Source organism: Oryctolagus cuniculus, chromosome 7, assembly GCF_051225735.1.
Source record: "Oryctolagus cuniculus isolate XC-2025 breed Fujian yellow rabbit chromosome 7, ASM5122573v1, whole genome shotgun sequence".
Lineage (NCBI taxonomy): Eukaryota > Metazoa > Chordata > Mammalia > Lagomorpha > Leporidae > Oryctolagus > Oryctolagus cuniculus.
In genome coordinates this window covers 131,176,188-131,199,446 of record NC_142873.1, presented here as the reverse complement: position 1 = coordinate 131,199,446, position 23,259 = coordinate 131,176,188, and the positions used below count along the sequence as shown (strand labels likewise).

The 23,259-nt window shown below is 50.6% G+C and overlaps 1 protein-coding gene across 28 annotated transcripts; it reads left to right on the top strand.

Moving 5' to 3' along the window:
* The first annotated feature begins 23 nt into the window (after positions 1–23).
* On the top strand, positions 24–17,056 carry PPIH (peptidylprolyl isomerase H). Of its 28 annotated transcripts, none has more exons than XR_011390754.2 (11): positions 833–922; positions 1,242–1,306; positions 1,581–1,604; positions 1,861–1,905; positions 4,804–4,846; positions 5,770–5,862; positions 9,039–9,126; positions 10,572–10,612; positions 11,618–11,707; positions 13,047–13,951; positions 16,544–17,056. XR_011390754.2 is itself a non-coding variant. In XM_089300854.1 (10 exons), exons 2-9 carry the CDS (start codon positions 1,254–1,256, stop codon positions 11,684–11,686), a joined length of 456 nt encoding a protein of 151 aa, XP_089156980.1. In that variant the 5' UTR covers positions 54–416; positions 1,242–1,253; the 3' UTR covers positions 11,687–11,707; positions 16,896–17,056. The 28 variants fall into 28 exon arrangements, 14 of the variants coding, with proteins under 14 accessions (XP_089156981.1, XP_089156980.1, XP_089156979.1 ...); XR_011390755.2 differs by lacking the exon at positions 16,544–17,056 and adding an exon at positions 14,481–15,052; XR_016211074.1 differs by lacking the exon at positions 16,544–17,056 and adding an exon at positions 14,481–15,052 and having other exon boundaries at positions 11,856–13,951.
* Positions 17,057–23,259: the final 6,203 nt, after the last annotated feature.

The window sequence follows — 23,259 nt, the reverse complement described above, 5'->3', positions numbered from 1 at the left end:
AAACAGGCGGAGTCCACTTCCCTGGAGGTTCCGGGCCTTCAGGGAGCCGGATGTCCCTGTGGAGACAGGTGCTGCAAGGCAATTTTGGCTGGGGGAGTGGTGTAAAGAAAACAGGTGATCCGAGTGCAGGAAGGCTGTCTTAGGTTGGGTGCAGTGTTGTCTCTGAGGGGGAGCCGTCAGGCTGCGCCCTGCACCTTGTACAAGGAACATCCCCTGACCTCCACTGAGATCTGGAAGAAGAGGGGCCAGCTCGTACCAGGGGGCATCCCAGAGGCCCCAAGAACACAGGCCCGCGCCCGGCAACAGTGCGAGGGGTAGCAGGGGAGGCCAGGCGGGTGGCGGCAAGTTCCAGCTGCTCTGGGGGAAGTGGGCTGGAAGCCACAGAATTCCGATGTCCCGACGTGAAGGAAGAAGGGGTAAGCATTCACCGAGGGAGTCTGCGTCAGGCTGCTCCAAGCGCCCGCTGAGCGCGAGCAAACCAGAGCGCCTGCCTTGGGTCTCACCTGGGCAGCGGCAAGACCCTGCCCGCGCGGTGGGCGCTTCAGATGTCTTAGCTGTAAGCTGATGGAATCTGCAGACTGCCCAAAGACCCTAGAATTTGGACCGTATTAGTACAGATACGCGAGCGGGGTCCCGTTGACCTTGAGGGAAAAGACGCCGAGGCTTTACCGGCGGTACAGCCTCCACGCCACCGCCACGGAGCCGCCCGGAGCCACCGCACCCGCCCCGGAAGCCGGTCGGCTTCTACTGCGCCTGCGCCGCGGCCTCCTCTCCCTCCCGCCCCGCCTCCACGAGGGGGCTGGGTCTTAGTCAGCCGGAACTCCCCGCTCTCGACGTTTGCTTCCGGGTCGGAGCCATGGCGGTGGCAAATTCAAGCCCTGTCAACCCCGTAGTGTTCTTTGATGTCAGTATTGGCGGCCAGGTGAGATCCAGGCGGCCACTCCGACTCACGCGGGAGGGAATGGGGTTAGAGGGGCAGAACCCACCAACCCAGGGACGCCAGAGAGTGAATCTGCAGCCAGACCCAGCGACCCGCTGCCAGGGGCCTGGTAGCAGGAGGCGTGGGAATGGCGCGCATCCTGGCTCCCTGCTTCTGGAGGGGCTGGGGGGACCCACGGCTAGGCCAGGGATGCGGAGGCGGGAGAAAGCGGACGGGTCAGCCTCCGGGGCTCCCAGCTCCCTGAGCCCTTCACAGACTTGAACTGAGCCTTGTGACCATCTCCGTCTCCCTCCGGTTACAGGAAGTTGGTCGCATGAAGATCGAGCTCTTTGCAGATGTTGTGCCCAAGACGGCCGAGAACTTTAGGTAAGGAGATGCTCCAGCTCCGCCAGGTGAGCCGAGCCAGCCGCCGGACCCCAGGCGGCCTGCAGAGTCGCTTGGTGCGGGCTCGGCCCGAACGGTCACCATGGTGACTGTTCGCGTGTCAGTTCGCGTCCGCAGTCTGCAGGCCTGCGTCTGTGCACGCGTGGGGGCAGGTTGACGGGCTTGCTGGCTCCGGCGTCTGCACCCGGCCCTCCGAGGTCCGAGGCGCGCACGACTGTAATGCCACAGTGACTGAGTCTTCACTCTTTCCTTTCAGGCAGTTCTGCACTGGAGAATTCAGGTCAGTCTCGGGCGTGCTTCACTTCTCTGCCTGCTCCTATGGGTGTCTTAGGGCCGCACTGACTGTATTGGGGAACCACCAGCAGGCCGCCAGTGATTGCAGGCGGTGCTGATAAAAGGTGGCACCCCAGGGGTCTGTCCTTCGCAGGTGCTCTTCTCTCAGCGGTCTCTAGGAGAGCCCCTCTGCTCCAGTGCAGGAGCTGCAGAGGCCTTTGATTACCTGTCGTCATTCCAAGTCTCTTTCTTTTTGCTTATAGAAAAGATGGGGTTCCCATTGGATACAAAGGAAGCACCTTCCACAGGTAAGGCCGTTGGCAAGCATCCTGGGGGCTGGGACGCCTCTCAGCATCCACAGGGGATTGGTTCCAGGATCCCCCTCAGGTACCTAAATCCAAGGATGCCTGGTCCCTTACATAAAATACATAGTACTCGTATATATGGATTTCCCAAGTTTTTGCACCAAAATAAGTTTATCTTTTAATTCCATTTTCCATCAACTTTTTAAAGTGCCCCTGTTTTGCATATAACCCACACAGTCCTCCCATATATATTTTTAAGATTTATTTATTTATTTGAAAGAGAGAGAGGGAGAGGCAGAGAGAGAGAGACATCTTCCATCTGCTGGCTCACTCCCCAGTTGACTGCAACAGCCAGAGCTGTCCCAATCTGAAGCCAGAAGCCAGGAGCTATTTCCAGGTCTCCCATGCAGGTGCAGGGGCTCGAGGACTTGGGCCATCCTCCATTGCTTTCCCAGGCCATAGCAGAGAGTTGGATTGGAAGTGGAGCAGCCAGGACTAGAACCAGCACCCATATGCGATGCCAGCACTGCAGGTGGCGAGTTTACCTGCTATGCGACAGCGCCGCCTCCCCCCTTACGATTTATTTATTTATTTGAGAGTTGGAGTTACAGACAGAGGGAGAGGCAGAGAGATATCTTCCATCCACTGGTTCACTCCCCAAATGGCTGCAATGGCCAGAGCTGGGCCAGTCAGGAGCCTCTTCCAGGTCTCCCACGTGGGTGCAAGGGCCCAAGCACTTTGGGCCATCTTCTGCTGCTTTCCCAGGTCACTAGCAGAGAATGGGATCAAAAGCAGAGCAGCCAGGACTCGAATCAGCACCCATATGGGATGGCAGCATTGCAAGCTGCAGCTTTACCCATTACACCACAGCACCAGCTCCTTTGCATATACCTAATAAAATGTAATACTATATTGTTCAGGAAATAATGGTGAGAAAAATAACTCAATACATGTTCAGTTCAGATATAGTTTTTTCTCCCAAATATTTTTTATCTCAGGTTGCTTGAATTCCTTGGTTGTGGAATCTATGGATATGGAAGGCTGAGTGTACTTTGTTACGGGGTTAGGATTTTTATTTTTTATTTAGTATTTGAGAGACATGAGAAACAGGGAGTTAGCTCCCGTCTGCTACTTCACTCCCCAAATTCCCACAATAGCCAAAACTGGACCAGGCTGAAGCTGGAAGCCAGGAACTCAGTCCAGCCCTCCCATGTGGGTGGCAGGGACCCAGTGACTTGAGCCATCACCTGCTGCCTGCCAGGGTGCGCGTTATCAGGAAGCTGGAATTGGGAGTGAGCCAGGCATTCCGACGTGGGATGGGGATGTCCCCAGCAGCATTTTAACCACAAGACCAAACATCCGCCCTCCTGATGAGGAGCTTTGAAGAGAACTAAATCAGAGGCTAATTCTTAGCCCTTGAGAAGACATGTTTCTGTGGACTCAGCAACCTGAAGATCTAAATGTTCTAGCTACACTTACAGTCCTCCACTGATTCATCTTATGTATTTAACCCAGAAACTGCATCGTTCCACTGTCCTATCAATTTCATGCCTTTATTTGTGTGACCACAGATTTTAAAGATTTATATATTCATTTAAAAAGCAGAGTTAGAGAGAGGGAGAGAGAGATCTTACATCCACTGTTTATTGCCCAGGCGAGGGCTAGACCAGTTCAGAGCCAGAAGCCTGGAACTCTATCGGGGTATCCCACATAGGAGGCAGGGGGTCAGTACTTGGACCATCTTCCCTGCTTTCTCTGGTGCAGTAGCAGGGAGCTGGATGAAGTGGGCAGCCAGGAGTTGAAGCGGCACCCAGAAGGGATGCCAGCATTGCAGGCAGCGGCTCAGCCTGCTGTGCCACAACAGTGACTCCTAGTTCTTTTTTTTTTTTTTTTAAACTATTTATTTATTTATTTATTTGAAAGGCAAACTGACAGATCTTTTATCCGTTGGTTCATTGTCCATATGGCTACAACAGCTGGGACTGGTCCATGGCAAATCCAGGTCTCCCAGATGGATCATAGGGGCCCAAGTCCTTGGGCTATCATCTGCTGCTTTCCCAGTCACACTATCAAGGAGCTGAATTGTCAGGAGAGTGTGCAGCACGCATGGGATGCCAGTGCCACAGGTGGCGGCTTCACTGGCTGCAGCACAACGCCACCCTTACGTAAGCGATTTTAAAGCACTTGGCTACAGGGAGCAGCACAAGTGTGGCACGCAGCTGTCCTCACAGAAGTGCTTCCTGTGCAAGGCCGTGGTGGCCTTTGTGCGTGGTTGTTCCGGTGGAGTCTGGTGGTGATTGTTGATATCGGGCAGTTTGTGGATGAGAATCCTTTCTTCATAACCTCCCAGCTGTATCCTTTTATTTATTTTTGTTTGTTTATCTATTACTTCCATTTTAATCCTGACAACTTTCACATAGGCAGGTGTGGTCTCTGACCTCCAACAACACCCCTGTGAGGTAGCACGCATTATTTTCTGTTGCAGAGGAGGAAACAGGTTGAGAAAAGTTAGGGACCCCTGCCTAAGAGTAGTAGCAACCGTTATTAAGCCCCCTGGTGTAGGGGCCATCCCACATATATTCTCCGTTGTTCTTGGCCCCAAAGCTGACGTCAAGCCCTTGACCCGCTTTTGCCATGGTGAATATTTTGGTAGTTTTTCCTGCAGGGTTTTACTTGTTCCTGTTCAAATACCAGATCATGCACTTAGATCACCTCTCCAGGATGCCCTTATGTATAATTAAAACCCTTCCTAAGGTTAGTGATCCTTTCAGCCCACTCATTCCAAAAAGAATAATCATTTGATAGTAAAAGTGATGTAAACATTGTACTTTGAAGTCGACATTAGTCTGACACCTCGGTGGCTAAGTCAATGTTTTTCTAAACCGTGGAATCTTGTTTCAGGGTTATAAAGGATTTCATGATTCAAGGTGGTGACTTTGTTAATGTAAGTGTTTTTCCTTCCCTGTCAAACCCCGGGGGTTAGTTTTGTTGTTACTGCTGCTGCTGTTCTTACTAGGGGGGACCCAGGCCGGAGCTTGAGAAAGAACAGTAGCCAGGATTGACGGGGTCGAGTTAGAAGATGGTGAGAGGGACATCCTTTAGAGTTGTTGGCCACTACTGACTGCACCAGTGACATCAACACTTGCACAAAGTCATTAAACCTCAGCCCTTCAGGTCAGAAACGACTTTCCCAGCCTACTGCCAGACGGTCCATGACAGCCCTGCAGGAACTGTCCACAGGACCTGAGTTAGAAGGAGCTGACCTGAGTGTTCTGAGTGGCGGTATAAAGCTTCCTCCAGTGAGTTGGATGCTTGCATCCCATTTGCCCTTCCACTTCCAGTGCCACAGTGCCTGGAAAGCTAGGTCTTTCATCAGAAATTGATTGGTAGGCAAAGAATTAGAACCAGATAGGTAGTTCTGAAGGGATGTTCACTGTATTCACTGAGAGAGCCCACTGGAATCATCTTTTGCTGCTAACCATGATGTTCTTTTTTAAAATACTGATTTGAAAGGCATACGCACACACACACACACACACACACACACACGAGAGAGAGACAGACAGAGATATCTTCTGCTGGTTCACTCATCAAATGCCTGTAACAGCCAGGGGTTGGCCAGTCAAGAGCCAGGAACTCAATCCAGGTCTCCCATCTGAGTGGAACGGACCCAACTACTCAGTCCATCACCTGCTACCTCTCAGGGTGCACGTTAGCTTGGAGCTGGGACTCCAGCCCAGGCACTCTGATGGGGGATGTGGGTGTCCCAAGCAACACTAACTGCTGGACCAAACACCCTTCCCTTTCTTCTGGTTTCTAAGATGCTCAATGCTCCGTGTTGCTAACACTTCCCTTCTCTCCACTCAGGGAGATGGTACTGGTGTTGCCAGTATTTACCGAGGACCATTTGCCGATGAAAATTTTAAGCTTAGGCACTCAGCTCCAGGTCTGCTTTCTATGGTAAGTGAGTTCCAATCAGGGTTTTGGGTTAGATTTATAGCCAGCTCATTTCTGGGCCCCTCTTGAGGCCCCATGCTGTCTTGTGGGATGGAAGCAAATACTTTGCTGCCTTGCCAAGCCAGGACCTCAAATCCAGCTCTTCCATATGGGTGACAGGTACCCAAGTAGCTGCCCCCAGCTGTGCATTAGCAGGAAATTGGAACAAGGAACAGACCTGGGACCCAAACCCAGAGACTCCAATATGGATGCAGGTGTCCCAAGAGGTATCTTAACTGCTGTGTACCTGTTCCTAAAACTTTATATTTTAAATTTTTATTTAAAAGAGAGAGTGAGGCAGATCTTCCATTCACTGGTTCACTTCCCACATGCCCACAACAGCTGGGATTTGACCAGGCTAAACCCAGGAGCCTAGAACTCAAGCCACATGGGTGGCTGGGACCCCAAGCACTTAAACCATTACTTGCTGCCTCCCAGGGTACACATTATTAGAAGCTGGAATCGGAAGCAGAGGCACTCTGAGATGGAATGTGAGTGTCCCAAGTGATGTCTTAACTGCTGCATCAAATGCCTGCCCCAGCTTTGTGGTTTAGAGTCAGGATCCTGCCCACAATGTGAGTGGCAGAAGGGGATGATGGGACTGGGGCAGAGAAGCCATTTAGGGCACTGCCATACCCAGGGGAGAGACCAGTTCAGCAAACAGTATGCAAGCCTCCTTCAAGGAAAACCACTCGGCCAAGTGCAGGATGAGTGCAGAAGCCGCTCGGGTAGGCTCACTTTCACCATGAGGATTAGAAGTCCCCTCTGATGCTTGCCCCTGCGGGGTGGCACTGGCTGGACTGTGCGGTCACGTATCTTGCAGCACAGTTGTTTTTGTTTCCATCTTCTACTAAGTCATGAGTTCTTCCAAGGCAAGGACTGGCTGTCATTCATCTCCAGACCTCACTTCCTGACCTAGAAGGGCTTCTGAGCAGGTGTTGGTGAATGACTGGGTGATGATCGGAGTGGAAGCGAACACTGAAGGTGCATTTGACAAGTGCTTTCTGTGTGTTAATCCATTTCAGTCCTCTCCTCATCCATTTGAGATGGGTACACGTGAGGAAAGTGAGACATAGACATTATGTGGCTAACCAAAGTCACAGTCAGTGGTGGAGCTAGGGTTCGAGCCAGGTCATCTGGACAAGACCTTAGGCTGTAAACAGGAGCTACACCACCAGAGAATGAATGTGAATAAATAAGTGCCTACAGCAGAGAGTGTCCTTGAGCTATACAAACGTGTATGACTGTTTTTGTACCTACTTGAGGAGAAATGATTATACATAGCAGCAGCAAAAAGAAACAAGATGATCGGAATCCTTGGGAATTCTATCCTACATTCCAAACTGGGACTACTCTGGCCTGTTTAGGCAGTCTGTTACTTTTCATACGAAATGTTTTGAATACATCCCCAAAATAGCCCCATCTTTTTTTTTTTTTTTTTTTTTTTTTAGATTTATTTACTTATTTGAAAGGCAGAGTTACAGAGAGGCAGAGAGAGAGAGAGAAAGGAAGGTCTTCCATCCGCCGGTTCACTCCCTAGATGGCCACAACGGCCGGAGCTTCACTGATCTGAAGCCAGGAGCCAGGAACTGCTTCTGGGTCTCATGCAAAGACTTGGGCCATCTTCTACTTCTTTCCCAGGCCATAGCAGAGAGCTGGATCAGAAGTGGAACAGCTGGGACTTGAATGGGCGCCCATATGGGATGCCAGCACCACAGGCAGCAGCTTTACCCACTACGCCACAGCGCCGGCCCCTAGCCCCTTCTTACATGAGGGATTTGTAAAATATGATATAAAATCCCTAACTGGTGGTCACCTCTCTAAACATAATCTTTAATGTTTTGCCAGTACTTCGTTCACATTTTTTCCTCACAGTTGAAACACAGACCTAGCCAATTTAAATCCATTAAAAATCTGATTCAAGTTAGTGGCCTATCTAATCAAATTGCCACTTTTGTCTCAGTGGGTAATTTTATGAGATCTGTCTTTCCTTCAGAGTAGTAATAATTTCAGTTTTCCTCTCTCTACTCATTGTTTTCCAAAATAAGGGAAATGTACAACAAAATATTCACATAGTTAAACTGACCCTGTTGTAAGGCAGTGCTGCCGAATTCCAGCCGGAGTTCACTGATATACAGAAGTCTGAATTTCGCAGGTTAAAGGCAGTTTAGGTTATCAGTTTAAAATGTATGCAAAGTCCACTTCATATGAAAGTCAAGGATTCTTTGCAAGGTATCACTCTGCTGTGTAATTATAGTGCATTATTAAATACAATAATTAAAAACAATGTCAAAGAAAGAGATGGCTAGACAGTTTCAGATTCTCTGGAAAGTAATTTTTCCTATAAATTTCAATAATAATGAGATTGGGTGTGGCTCTGAATATGAATAACTACAAGCAAGCATAAACTAAATGTCGTTTTTCTAGCACAGCAGCTTCTTGCAGCTCCTTACATTTTGTTAGTATTGTTATGATCTAGTACAAAGTCATTCAGACAGGCCTTTCCCAGCTGGCAGCTAATTTGTAATTATCAAGTTGTAACCAGTTTGGGTCTAATACAACAAATCATGTCTCCAAAACAATTGTTCCTATTGTAAACACTCTGTAGGGAAAATGTACATTTATTAAAGGGTCCAGCTCCTCAAGAGCAGGGCTGCTGTGTTTGTTCATCTTTGTGTTTTTGGGTTTTGCTTTTTAAGTCTTTTAATGTTTGTTATTTAAGAAGCAAAGTTAGAGGGGAGAAAGAGAGGGCAAGCTCTTCTGTCTGCTGGTTCACTCCACAAATGGCCACACTGGCCTGGGCCGGGCAGAAGCCAGGAGCCTGGAACTCCATCTGGCTCTCCCACGTAGGTGGCAGGAACCCAAGTACACGAGCCGTCCCCTACTGCTTTCCCAGGTACATTAGCAGGGAGCCGGATCAGAAGTGGAGCAGCCAGGACTCATCAGCACCTGTTGGGTACTGGTGTTGCAGCCCCCATCTCTGTATCTTTTGATCCTGGCTTAGGCTGTGACTCCTAATAGGTGCTCACATAGGTTTACTGAAAGGAAGTGTGGAGGAACCAGGGCCACAGGCTCCTTTGGGAATCTCGCCTCTAACATGGACAGAGAAAGTAACTGCAGGTGTGTTTGGTCCCCATCAGGCCAACAGCGGTCCCAGTACAAACGGCTGTCAGTTCTTTATCACCTGCTCGAAGTGCGATTGGCTGGATGGGAAGCACGTAGTATTTGGTAAGTTCTACTCCTGTCCTGATGGCTAGGCTCCATTCATCCAAGGTGGGACTCCCAGAGGAGCCAGTCCCAAACCCTTGCCAAGAATGTGCAACTGGTGTTACCTCCAGGTAGTAGGAGGGCAGATGCTAGTGGGGTGGGGAAGATGTGCGGTTAGAGGACTAGAAGGAAGGGCAAAGGGGCGACCTGATGTGGTGTGTAACCACTTGGGTAGTAGGTATGCTGAAGGAAAAAACTCAGATGTTGGGACTAAAGAAATGCCCTAGTAGTGAGCTAAGCCATCACCTGCAGTACCGGCATTCCATGTGGGCGCTGGTTCAAATCCTGGCTGCTCCACTTCCGATTCAGCTCTCTGCTGTAACCTGGGAAAGCAGAAGATGGCCCAAGTTCTTGGGCCCCAACACCCCTGTGAGAGACCCAAAAGAAGCTCCTGGTTTTGGTTCGGCCCAGCTTGGGCTATTGCGGCCATTTTGAGAGTAAACTAGTGGATGGAAGGACAACCCTCCCCCCCCAACTCTGCCTTTAAAATAATAAATCTAAAAAAAAAAAAAGACATGCCATACAGGCAACATACTAGAGTGGGTTTTAAAATTGTTCAGACGTGGGGCTGACACTGTGGTGTGATAGGCTAAGTTTCCGCCTGTGGCACTAGCATCCCATATGGGTGCTGGTTCAAGGCCTGGCTGCTCCTCTTCCCATGCAGCTCTCTGCAAATGTGCCTGGAAAAGTAGTGGAAGGTGGCCCAAGTGCTTGGGCACCTGCACCCTTGTGGAAGACCCAGAGGAAGCTCCTGGCTCTGGCTCCTGGCCCATGGCTCCAGATCTGCTCAGCTTTAGCCGTTGGGGCCATTTTAGGAGTGGACCAGCGGATGGAAGACCTCTCTCTCTCTAACTCTACCTCTCAAGTAACTAAATCTATAAAATAAAAAAAAATAAGCTTGAGCCCTAACTTTGCTACTTGTTACCTGTGACCTTAGGCAAGTCATTTTGCTTCCACTGAATCCCAATTTTTTTCTAAGATTTTGTTTGTTTATGTGAAAGTCAGAGTTGCAGAGAAAGAGGGAAAGAGAGATCATCCATGTGCTGGTTTACTCCCCCCATGGCTGCAATGGTTAGCGCTGGGCCAGGGCAGAACCAGGAGCCAGGAGCCTCATCCATATCTCCCACGTAGGTGGGAGGGGTCCAAACGCTTGGGACATCTTCCACTGCTTTTCCTAGGCCTTTAGCAGGGAGCTGGATCAGAAGTAGAGCATCCTGGACACAAACCAGCACCCATATGGGATGCTGGCATCGTAGGCGGCTTTACCTGCTACACCACAACAACAGCCCCTCCATTTCTGAAAGTTAGTAAAAGGGATTAGTAAGATAATATCCAAGAACATGCTTTGGAAATGAAAATGCTATGTAAACAAGAAGAATAAAGTCCAACTTGTACTCTTCCTGCAGGAAAAATCATCGATGGCCTTCTGGTGATGAGAAAGATTGAGGTAAGTCCTACTTGCTCTCCTTCCCAACCATTCGGGTCTGGTCCCTGCTGACTAGAGAAGGTAAAGACAGGGCCAGTCTTCCCTGCCTCTGGTTCCCTGCACACCCTCTGGAAAGGGAGGAGGTCGCACTCTCCCCTCGAGTGCTCTGTCCCTGTTGGTTAGGCTCTCTGTCCCACAATGAGGAGCGGCCTCTGGCAACCTGGTCCCCTCAGCCCTGCGTCCAGGGTCCCTCGTGATCTGATCCCTGCCTGCCCCACTGTGCTGCACTCTCTGTGTCGGGCTGCTGGCCCTGCTCCCACTGTGCCACACACGGCTCCGCCCCAGCCCTTGCCCCTGCTGTTTCCTCCACCTGGATGCTCTTCTTTCTCTTCCCCTTGGTGGGATCGCGTTCATCCATCTAGGCCCAGATCAAGCCTTCTCTATTTTCTTTTCTGTTCATTTAATTTTGCCCCCTCCCCCCCCCCATCAAAGAGCTAAACAGATCTTCCATCTGCTCGTTCACTCTGCAAATGCCTGCAGTAGCTGGGTCTGGGAGACTGAGGCGGGATCTGGGAACTCAGTTTAGATCTCCCATGTGGGTGACAGGGACTCAAGTACTTAAGCCATAACCTGCTGCCTCCCAGGCTGTGTATTAGCTGGAATCGGCGGTGGAGCTGGGACTGGAACCCAGGTACTTCCCTGATGGGGGGTGCCGGTGTCTTTAACTGCTAAGCCAAACGCCCTTCCCCCTATGCCACCCTTTTAAGCATCAGTTTAGTTGCTTTGTCTCTGTATATAACTCTGTGACTTACTGTGTTGTTATGAATCATAGCTTGATATTTTCCAAGTGCTTTACATTTTTCTTTGAACTGTACTGTGTCCTTTTCCTGTCTGCTGGGATGTAGATTGTCATATCAGTCTCTGAGTCCTGGGTCATTAGCACAGGAACAGGCAGACATCGGTATGGCTTCAGTGAAGGAGTGAACACGTGACTGAGAAGGTAAGTGTCCTCTGCTCTCTTCCCAGAATGTTCCCACAGGCCCCAACAATAAACCCAAGCTGCCTGTGGTGATCTCACAGTGTGGGGAGATGTAGTCCAGACCAAGACTGAACCAGGTAAGTGGGTCTGTATCCTGTTTGGTTAGGAACCAGACCCCAGAGAAGGTGGCATGGTCCAGTGGAAAGAATTTTAGACTTGAAGATACAGGATGGAGCCCATGTCCCCTGTTTGTGACGTGGGGTATCAGTTCCCTTTCCTCTGCAGAATGGTGATAATGCCTCTGTCTCAGGGTCGCTGTGAAGATGGCAGAGGAAGAGTGTGTCTTAGTCCCTTTTAAGAATAGACTAGCGGCTGGGAAGACCAGGTGCAGCTTGGAAAGAAAAGCAAAACATGATCTGATTAAGGCTTCCCTGTTCCATTAGACAAGTGACACAATACCGTCTCATGAGAACTTTCAGTTTCCTGAACAACACCAGACTACCTTGTTCACTGTGTTTTCAACGCGGCATTATATCTTGAAGATCTTTCCTTGTTAGTGCGTGTGAGACTACCTTTGTATTTATAAAACAAAACTATGCCATATTCCATGAGCCGCTGGCATCGTGCAAAATTGGCCCTCCCTATTCGCAGGTTCCGGTTCTATAGATGCAGGCAAATGCAGACTGAAAATATTTGAAAAAGAATTTCTTTCCTTTCTGGTCATTCTTCTCCGCACAATACAGGATAACAACTTTACATAGGATTTACCCGCTTTGTGTATCATAAGTAATCTAGAGATGATAAAGTATCCAGGGGCCCTTGTTGTGGCATAGCAGGTAAAGCCACTGCCTGTGACGCCACCTTCCCACATGGGCACAGGTTTGTGTCTGGGCTATTCCACTTCCAATCCAGCTCCCTGCTGATGGCCTGTGTCCTTTGGCTCCTGCACCCACATGGGAGACCCAGAAGAAGCTCCTGGCTTCAGGCTAGCCTGGCCCTGGCCATTGTGGCCATCTGGGGAGTGAAGCAGCAGATGGAGGATTCCTTCTTCTCTCTAACTCTGCCTTTCAAATAAATCTATCAATCTTAAAAAAAAAAAAAAAAAAAAAAGGGCTATCCAGAATTTATTTTTATTTATCTCCATATGGAGATCCAGGCACATACCAGGCCATATTAACGACTGCCTGTACCTGTATCTGTGACTCACTTGGTGCTCAGAGCATCTGGCAATTATAGGCATTTGATAAAAATGTATTGCATGAGTTAGTAGAGAGGCGGAATGTCAGGCATTTTAGGCAGGGACCTGGCGTCAGCAATGCTGAGGCAGGAATGCGCAAGTGTGTGCTGAGAGCTGTGCATGAGCCTCTCTCTTCTGCAACCAACGGGGCCTCCCCAGGCCCGACTGACAACCCTGAACTTTCCCTTCCGCCAATCCCAGGGGCCCCTTGGGCTCAACCTGCTCTCCCCTTTCAATAGGTGCTGGCAGCTCCCTCCGTGTGCACAAGCATGTGCTGCTACAGTTGAACGCACACGTCCTTTTCCTTCAAACAACGGACCACCCATAACTACTGGAGGATAAGAGTGATAATACAAAACTCAGAATTTCTACGTTTGGGGTCTCTTCTGCGTTTTCTGAGTCCTTCACGGGAAGTTGCTGGAAGCCCCTTCCCGGGGGGGAGGGGGGAGATCATGAGCTTTCCCCTCCCGTCTGCCGTTAGCAGAAGCATGTGCACTCTGCCCCATGAAGGCCCTCCTCTCAGCCCGGGGCTCCAGCAGGACACGCTCCTCTGGGGCTGTTTGACATTCCAGAGGCCCTGTGGACCCGGGCCCTGGAAGAGACCATTCTTTCCGTGACGAGGGCGACGTTCTGTCTCTGCTGCCCTGTTTGGAAGGTTCTGGCCACAGGACTGTTGAGCACTTGAGATGTGGCTAGTATGACTGAGGGATGAATTTTTTATTTTATATAATTCAGGGGCCATATGCAGCTACTGGCTACTAAATGGGACAGTGAGCTCCAAACTTAGGTACCTCCCATTCAGTCTCATAATCTGGACTTGCTCAGAATTCCATCTCATAAGTGTTAGAAACATGATAATAAAAGCAATTATCATTTATCAAATACATCACTTTTTAAAATTGCTTATTTAAAAGGCAAGAATGATGGGGGTGGGGTAGGGGAGAGAAAGAGATCGCCATCTGCTTGTTCACTCCCCCAAATGGCTGCAATAGCTGTGGCTGGACCAGGCTGAAACCAGGAGCCCAGAACTTAATCCAGGTCTCTCAAGTGGGTGGCAGGGACCACTTGCTGCCTCCCAGGGTGCACATTAGCAGGAAGCTGGATCCGAAGCAGAGAAGCCTAGACAGATCAGGACTTCAGAGTGGTATGTGGTTGTCCCAAGCAGCTGCTTGACCCATTGTACCACAGAGTCTGCCCTGCCAAGTACTTGTCCTGCCCAAATATTGAGCTAAGAACTGTACTTCAATTATTTCATGTTACTCTACCAGGAAGCCCTAACATAGGCTTTACAGTGTTAGAGAAGCTAGGGGCAGTCTGATGGAAAGGATTCTACAAATAGGTAGCCCACTCTGGGTTGCTGCATAATGTGATTTGGGAGAATCAGGGAGAAGAGATTACTGCCCCAGGGAGTGGAGGGGGCCATGGAGGGAAGTGGTATCATGATACCATTTTTCTCTAAAATTTCAGGAGGGTTTCCTAGCCCTCAAGTTTTTTGGTGGCAGAAGAATGCTTGGACATAGATGATGTTTTTAAGCCCTCCTGGGCAGTATTTCTCATAGTTCCATGTGTAGATCAGTATCCAAGAGAAATTGTTAAAATAACTGGGTCTGAGTCAGTGGATCTGGATGGTGCTGAAATTTTGCATTTAAATTTTTTTTAAATTTGTTTGAAAGGCAGAGAGAAAAATGGATAGAGATCTCCTGTCCACTGGTTCACTCCCCAGTGTCTGTAGCAACCAGGGCTGGGCCAGGCCAAAGTCAGGAAACCCAGGTCTCCCACATGGTGGCACTGCTGCCTCTGCTGCCTCCCAGGGTGCACATTATCAAGAGGCTAGAATTGGGAACACAGCCAGGACTTGCACCCAGGCATCGTACAGGAGGTGGGCATCCCGAGCAGTTTCTTAACTGTTGCACCAAATGCCTGCCCTGGGTTGTTCCTTTGTGACCAGCTCCCAGGTGATGCTGGTGCTGACTTTGAGCTACAAGAGAATAGAGCCACAGTGTCTGTTTTGATTGCGAACTCGCAATAGTCCAGAGAAAGGACCCAGGAGGAGACACTCCCTTGGTGGCCCTGGAATATGGGATGAAGAGGCGAGGAACCAAAGATGGAAGACAGGTGAAATCACTTCATCAGCTGAACCTCCTTTGGGAGCACTTCCCTCCGGAACTCTTTTGTGTTTTGCCTTCCTAAGTTCTGACTTAGTTTTTAGTGAAAATAAAGTTTTCTGTACTGCTCTAGACCTTGAGATGGAGAAGCCTTGGTCGTTGTGTTGGGTTTTGATCTCAGTGGCTCTGCATGATGAATATGGTTAGGTATAGAGTAAACTGACATCAACCCTCAGGATTCTCCAACTGTCATCTGAACTGGGTCCTTTGCTACTTACATACACAAGAGGATTCTAAAAGTTCAGAGAAAAATGAAGTTATTGGTGTAAGATGTTTTGAAATCATGGACATCTGTTTCATAATACAGTGTCCATGAACTTTTTAAAACTTTTATTTTCATTTTACTTAAAAGGCAGAGAGACAGACACATATCTTCCATCCACTGATTCACTCCCCAAATGCCTATAGCACCTAGGACTGTGCCAGACCAAAGCTAGGAGCTGAGGCTTTAATCCAGGCCTCCTAGGTGGGTGGCCGGGACCCAAGTATTTTAGCTTATGCTTGCTGTCTCCAAGGGTGCACGTTAGCAAGAAGCTGAATCCAAAGAAGAGAAGCCAGGATTTGAACTCAGGCTCTCCAGTGTGGAATGTGGGCATCCCTAGTGGCATCTTAACTGCTGTACTAAATGCCCACCCCAGTAGTTCAGAGTAGATAGCAGAGAGACTCTTTACAGTTGATATTGTCCTTTTTACACTTGAATCTTCGGTGTTGACTATGATCTTATAACACAGTATAAATGTAGGTTTTACTAATCCTAATCCCTCCCGGCCCCTCTTCAGGAGCACGCCCATAGCTGGTGCTAACATCAGTTTGTGAATCCCTGCATCCTCTCCTCCCAGGCCTAGGCTTAGTGAACGGTTCCAGCCCGGGGGCTCCAGCAGCGTTTGGTTTATTCCTCCTTTACAGCACTTAACCCATTGGTCACTGAGCTCCTTAAAGCAAGAACCGTGGTCACTGACACAGTGCCTGATCTATTAGAGCTTGGGTCCAGGTGCGCTATGCAGTTCCTTTTCTTTTCTTTTCTTTCCTTTTTTTTTTTTTTTCTTCTGGACAGGCAGAGTTAGTGAGAAGGAGAGACAGAGAGAAAGGTCTTCCTTCCATTGGTTCACCCCCAAATGGCCGCTCCGGCTGGCACACTGCGCCGATCCAAAGTCAGGAGCCAGGTGCTTCCTCCTGGTCTCCCATGCGGGTGCAGGGCCCAAGGACTTGGGCCATCCTCCACTGCCTTCCCAGGCCACTGCAGAGAGCTGGACTGGAAGAGGGGCAACCGGGAGAGAATCCAGCGCCCCAACCGGGACTAGAACCTGGTGTGCTGGCGCCGCAGGTGGAGGATTGATTAGCCTAGTGAGCTGCGGCGCTGGCCGCGCCATGCAGTTTCTAAGTGAGTTTATACATTTTTATAGAGTTTGGAGGACCCGGGGTTTAACTTCTGTCTATCTACATTATGACACCACCGGGACCCACTGTCCACAGGGGGAGGGTGGGGCCCGGCGGAGGGGGCAGTAGTATCTGAGAGTGCTCTTCAAGGCCATAAACACAGTGTGGACCTTCCTTTCTCCAAAACGTGCCAGGAGGAAGGACTGCTCTGTTCTGGAGCTCCACAGACAGCTGTCAGTCCAAGAAGCACGCGCGGGCTTTGGAGCCCAGCACACTCACCGCCGTGACCTCAGGACAGTGAGCCCCGGGCCTCCTGTGCTCCTCTCCATAGAAACCATGCCTGCTGCTCGGAGTGGGACGGGGAAACAGTAAACGGGACAGTATGCCTGGTTCTTGTGCGCTATACCTCTCAAGGGTGCCCTGCGGAACTGGAGTCTGACCTGTGGCTGTGCTGTTGGGAAAGAGGAGCAGGAGTGTGGAGGGCAGCGGGGAGCCCCGGCGGCTCACCTGTGCCCCTCACTGACCACCACTGCTCTGCCGTCGTAGGCCTCCCCTCGCTCCAGGAGGTGTGCTTCGCTCTGGCTGTGCTTCCTGCCTGCTGCTTCCCCTTTGATCAAGAGACCCAGGAGGTATCACAGATTCAGAACCCAAGATTGTCTGTGTTTAAGTTTTCAACTGTAAATAAAGTTTATGTGTGTTTTCTTGTATTGTGTTGTTATTTTTGTTTATTCGAGAAAGAGATCTATCTGCCAGTTCAGTCTAGGTCTCCTCTGGGTGGCAGGGACCCCAGTACTGAACCATCACCTGCTGCCTTCCTGCATTAGCTGGCCGGCAGCTGGAATTAAAAGCAGAGCCAGGACTGGAGCCCAGGCACTGCTCCGCGGGGTGGGAGTGTTCCTGGTGGCATCTTACCTGCTGCACCAGACACCTTCCTTGTTTCTAGGGTGCTACAGTGAAAGCACTGTCTCCTCAGAAGATCAGCGTCTCCAGAGACCCACACAGCCCAGAGCCAAGGCCTTGCTGTGCATGAAGTTATTTCAGAAACTTCAAGGACAGGGCCGGCACTGTGGCATAGCAGGTAAAGCCACCACCTGAAGTGCCGGCATCCGATAGGGGCGCTGGTTCAAGTCCCGGCTGTTCCACGTCTGATCTAGCTCCCTGCTATGGCCTGGGAAAGCAGTAGAAGATGTCCCAAGTCCTTGGGCCCTTGCACCCGCGTGGAAGACCCAAAAGAAGCTCCTGATTCCTGGCTTCAGATGGGCACAGCTCAGACTGTTGTGGCCATCTGGGGAGTGAACCAGCAGATGGAAGATCTCTCTCTCTAACTCTGCCTTGCAAATAAATAAATCTTAAAAAAAAAAAAACACTTCATGGAGAAATGGAATTAAAGGATATATCTATTGGTATAAAAATATTTATTTTAAAGATTTATTTATTTGAAAAAGTTACATAGAGGCAGAGACAGAGAGAGAGGTCTTCCATCCACTGGTTCACTCTCCAGATGGCTGCAACGGCTGGAGCTGCGCAGATCTGAAGCCAGGAGCTTCTTCCGGGTCTCCCACGTGGGTGCAGGGACCCAAGGACTTGGGCCATCTTCCACTGCCTTCCCAGGCCACAGCAGAGAGCTTGATTGGAAGAGGAGCAGCTGGGACTAGAACCAGCGCCCATATGAGATGCCGGCACTTCAGGCCAGGGTGTTAACCAGCTGCGCCACAGCTCCGGCCCCTAAAAATATTTTTAAGTCCATATATTTTTCATGAACCTTCTGAAGGCCCATGTATACGTGGATTTCAGAATTTTTTGCATCAAATACTTTTACGTCCATGCTCCATGAACTTGTTAAAGTCCCCTTGTTTGTTCATGCTTAAGACTAGCTATCTCCCGCTTAGGTTCAAGCTTGCTGGTCAGAGAAGGCAAAGCCCCAGGTGCTTCACAACACCATTCGGTCCAAGGATGTTCCAACAGCTTCAGTGTGGTCAGCTCTGGAGAGTGGCAGAAGGGCCACTTACTTGGGATGTTTGAGGCTGGGAGACCCTTTGGAAAAAAGGGTTTTGATGATGAAGTGGGAATCATTTGGCAAGCTTTTGAGTCTGGGGTCATTTTTTCAAACAGCTGAGAGGTTGAGAATTTCACTTCCTCTTTCAGCTTCGTCACCTGTACAGTGAGGATAATACCTTTGTTCAAAGTGTCAAATAAGCGAATGGATACGAGAGTACCCTGTGAACAGTAACATGACTTGGGGAAAATGGGTGTCGCATTGAGGGAAAGAAAGTCCCCGGTGTTCCTTCCGCAAGGCATTGTCTGGGTTCTGTTCTCCCTTCTTGTGGACAGCGATGCCTCCCAGCGACTAGCGGTGGCAGAGGAAGCAGCTGGAGTCCACGACAGCATAGGGTGTCGTTCAACATGCCCTTCCTGTGCAACAGGGACGAGGGCAATGGTGAGACAGCCAAGGACCCTGCGGTTTAGATACCGACCACTCTGCAGCCAAGTCACGGGCTCCAGGAGACACAGGGGAGGGAGGACGGTGATCCAGCAGAGGAGCCAGCTCTGCGTAACTACCCAGTTTGGGACTGTAGAGAGGGGGGGGGGGCAGCCCGGTTCTTGCCATGGGCTGTCCAGCAGGTGCAGCTACACCCGAGGCCTGCCTTCTAGTGTCCGCATAGGCACGAGGCTGGGAAAATGTGTTTGTGATGGAAGATGGGCAGTTTCCCTTCAAGACAGTCTTAGAGTGAGTGCCTTTATGAGGGCAGGAAGGATGGCCTGGTGTTTTTGGTTTTTGATTTTTACTGCTGTGTCCTGGAAGAGTTAAGCATCTAGTATCTGTTCCATGAGTGACTGAATGAGCATGCTGTGTGCAAGACTTTGTGGGAACAGAGAGAGGTGCCTGGGATGACAGCAAGAGGTCAAAAAGGCTTCTTGGACGAGAATATTTGAGGCAAGCATTGACAGATTGCTTGGAGTTCACCAGATCAGCGTAGGGAGGGCTTTCCCGGGAGAGGGGAACATGTTCTTGGGCCAGAGTTGGATACAGATGGGGGACAAGGTGAAAGTTACTTCACAAGGAGACTCTTGGGATGAATGCCCTTGCTCCTCTTTCCACCTTAAGACAGGCGGTGGAGTTGTTGGTCCTGTGTCACGATGTGGAGGCCCTGGGCGGGCTGCAGGGGAAGGCTGGAACAGAGACAGAGCTGCATTTCCACAGGGGCTCCGTTCTGTGGTGCTCAGTGCCGTCTCCGTCCGCAGTGGCCGAGATGCGGCCGTAGGAGACTGGCTTTTTTTTTTTTTTTTTTTTGACAGGCAGAGTGGACAGTGAGAGAGAGAGACAGAGAGAAAGGTCTTCCTTTGCCATTGGTTCACCCTCCAATGGCCGCCGCGGCCGGCGCACCGCGCTGATCCGATGGCAGGAGCCAGGAGCCAGGTGCTTCTCCTGGTCTCCCATGGGGTGCAGCACCCAAGCACCTGGGCCATCCTCCACTGCACCCCCTGGCCACAGCAGAGGGCTGGCCTGAGGGCTGGCCTGGAAGAGGGGCAACCGGGACAGAATCCGGCGCCCCTACCAGGACTAGAACCCGGTGTGCCGGCGCCGCTAGGCGGAGGATTAGCCTAGTGAGCCGCGGCGCCGGCCGAGACTGGCTTCTTTCTTAAACAGCTCGTCTCCGTGCTCTGCACCGAAGGAAGTCATCGGATGAGCTGTGATACTTTAGTTTAAAGGCGAAAGTTACAGAATTTGTATTTCTGCTGGAGAAGTCATCCCTGGGAAGCAGATTCCGTAACTCAACTCTGGGGAAGAGCTCCCAAGCTGGTAGGGGCAGCGCGGCAGAACCGCCTTTTGAGGAGAGATTTTAGCACTCAAAGCCGTGTGAGGCTGGAAAGATGGACGGGCGACTCTGGAAGTGTTGCTGCAGGCCTCTCCGCCCTGCATTACTGGCGCTGCCCGGATGAGCTGTGTGCTGCCTGGACCTCCCTCAGACCATCTTCCGCAGCACAACGTTCATTTACCAAACACATTGCATTCATGTGTGCCGGGCCCTGGGTTCAGTGCTCGAGGAACTCAGTCTGGTAGGGAAGATTTAATCTAAGCCAAGATGTAAAGGATGGGGAAGTAGGGAGGTAACGGAGAAGAAGTGTTAGAACCTTCTGTGGCCACCCAGGGGAAGCAACGGCTAAGTGGAAGTTTGGACAGGAATGGGGGAGAGTGGCGAGGTAAAGTTGGAAAAGTCATACCGAGGCCCATCAACTCCCTTGAGGAATTTGGACTGTCCTAAACGTCATGAAGATTTTAACTAGGACAGTGTCATCCGATGTTTTTAAAAGAACCCAACACTTGAGTGTTGTGGGGAATGACAGAGTAAGAAAGAAGCTGAATCTTACTAGCACCAGCTCAAGTCCCGGCTTCTCTTCCGATCCAGCTCTCTGTAATGGCGCAGGTCCTTGCACCCACGTGGGAGACCTGGAGGAAGCTCCTGGCTCCTGGCTTCGGATTGGCCCAGCTCCAGCCATGGCGGCCATTTGGGGAGTGAACCGGCAGATGGAAGACTTCTCTCTGAAACTCTTTCAAATAAATAAGTAGCTAAATCTTGAAAAAAAAAAAATGTTTAGTTGAGGGGCCAGTGCTGTGGCATCAGAGGCTAAACATCCGCCTGCTGTGCCTGCATCCCACATGGGGGCCGGTTTGTGTCCCGACTGCGCCCCTTCCAATCCAACTCTCTGTGCTGTGGCCTGGGGAAAAAGTGGAAGATGGCCCAAGTGCTTGGGCTCCTGAACCCACATGGGAGACCTAGAATAAGTTCCTGACTCCTGGCTTCCAGTCTGCCATTTTGGGATTGTACCAGCAGATAGAAGACCTCTCTCTGTAACTCTCTCTCTCAAATAAATAAATATTTTTTTTTAAATATTGACACTATCTAAAGATTTTGTGGCATGTTAAAACTGCATGAAATTTTGGGCCAGCACTGTGGCATAGCGGATAAACCCACCACCTGCAGTGCCAGCATTCCATGTGGGTGCCAGTTCAAGTCCTGGCTGCTCCACTTCTGATCCAGCTCTCTGCTATGGCCTGGGAAAGCAGTGAAAGATGGCCCAAGTCCTTGGGCCCCTGTACTCGCATGAGAGACCTGGAAGAAGCTCCTGGCTTCGGATCGGCACAGCTCTGGCCGTTGTGGCCAATTGAAGAGTGACCCAGCAGATGGAAGACCTCTCTCTCTCTCTCTCTCTGCCTCTCCTCTCTCTGTGTGACTCTGACTTTCAAGTAAATAAATCAATATTTTTTTAAAAACTGCACGAAATTCACATATCAGTGTTATCAGTGTCCATACCCCCCCTTTTTTGGGGGGGTAACACACGCTGGTTTATGATTGATTTCAGGCTCCCTAGATGAATGGTGCAGAACTGAATGGCCCACCAAGCTTGAGGTGGTGACCATTCTACCCTCACAGAAAAGAACTTGCCCATCCCTGCTCTAAACAACAGAGGAAGACAGGCTAGGGCGGTGGCCTAAGGAATGAGGGACTGCATGGTCCTTTAGGGATCTTTGCACAGGGCTGAGCCTGAGGCTGTTGGAGGTGGGACCACCAGGCTAGGACCGGGATGACACGGGTGAGATCTGCACTGGCTTCCCATCCTTGCTCCTCCACAACCGCTCTCCTCTCGGCAGCCTTTTTTTTTTTTTTTTTTTTAAGAGGATGCCATTCCCTACTCACAACACTAATGTTGCCTGTTCCACTCCTGACCTTTGGAAAAATTCCAAATTAATCTTTCTGCCTTTCAAATAAATAAAATTTTTTAAAATAAATAAAAGAGCTGGCGCTGTGGTGCACTGAGTTAAGTAGCTGCGTGTGACACCAGCATCCCATCAGAGCACCTGTGGGAGTCCTGGCTGCTCCACCTCCAATCCAGCTCCCTTCCACACACATGGGAGAGCCAGACGGAGTTCCTGGCTCCCGGCTGATGGGGTCATTTGGGGAGGGAACCAGCAGATGGGATCAATCTCTGTATCTTCCTTTGTGTTTCAGATACATATAAAAATGCCCAAACAGCTAGTTGACCTTGCCTACCCCTGTAGCCCCGGGCTTCACTCCTGTCTTAGTGGGCTACCGGCATTCCCCAGACCTCTTCTCTTCCTGCCTCCAGGCCTTTCCACAACCCTCCCTGTGCACCCCACCCTCTTCCTGCTTCCACTCCCAAAAGGCTTTGTGCTTTCGCAGCTCCGGGGCGTTCGGAGCGTTGAGTACTTAAATTTCTGTCTCCGTCGGAGGGCAGATGGACTCGCGAACTGTTTCACCCCAACCCCCGCGAGACGCCTAATTAGGACGGAACCAAGTGGGCGGAAGACTTCGGCCACATCAGGCTGGCAGCCTCAGGTGTGCGTTTGTGAAACGTGGACACTAATTCCTATCTCACGTGGTTGTTCTAGGGATAAAATGCAAAAGTAAAGCCTGGCTTGTTCAATAAACGTGATCCGAAATCCAGTCCCACTCGTGGCCAGTACAAAAAGGGCGACTAAAGCAGGAAGACACTCCTCGCACGCGGGGGTCGGAAGTCAGGTCCCCGGAGTACACCCCCCGCCCCAAACGCGCTGAGCCCGGCGGCTGAGAGCCTGCGTGGCCGCTCCAAGGTGACTGCTCTCCCAGCACGTACGTCTTCAGTCAGCTCCAGAAGCCGCCGGCTGTGCCGCGAGTACACGGCCATTAAAAAGACGGCTCTCTCGCCCGACAGGACGGGAGACGAGAGAGGGAGGCCTCTCTCCGAAGCGCTAAGATGTGGCCCCGGGTCAAGCCAAGCAACGACGGCCCAGGTGTTTGGTCATGCCTTCTCTTCAGCGGGCATGGGATAGATACAACCGTGAACGTGGAGCGCCCGCGGGATGCAGCCTCGTGAAAGTCACGTTCCCTCTGCCCATCCTCGCGGGTAC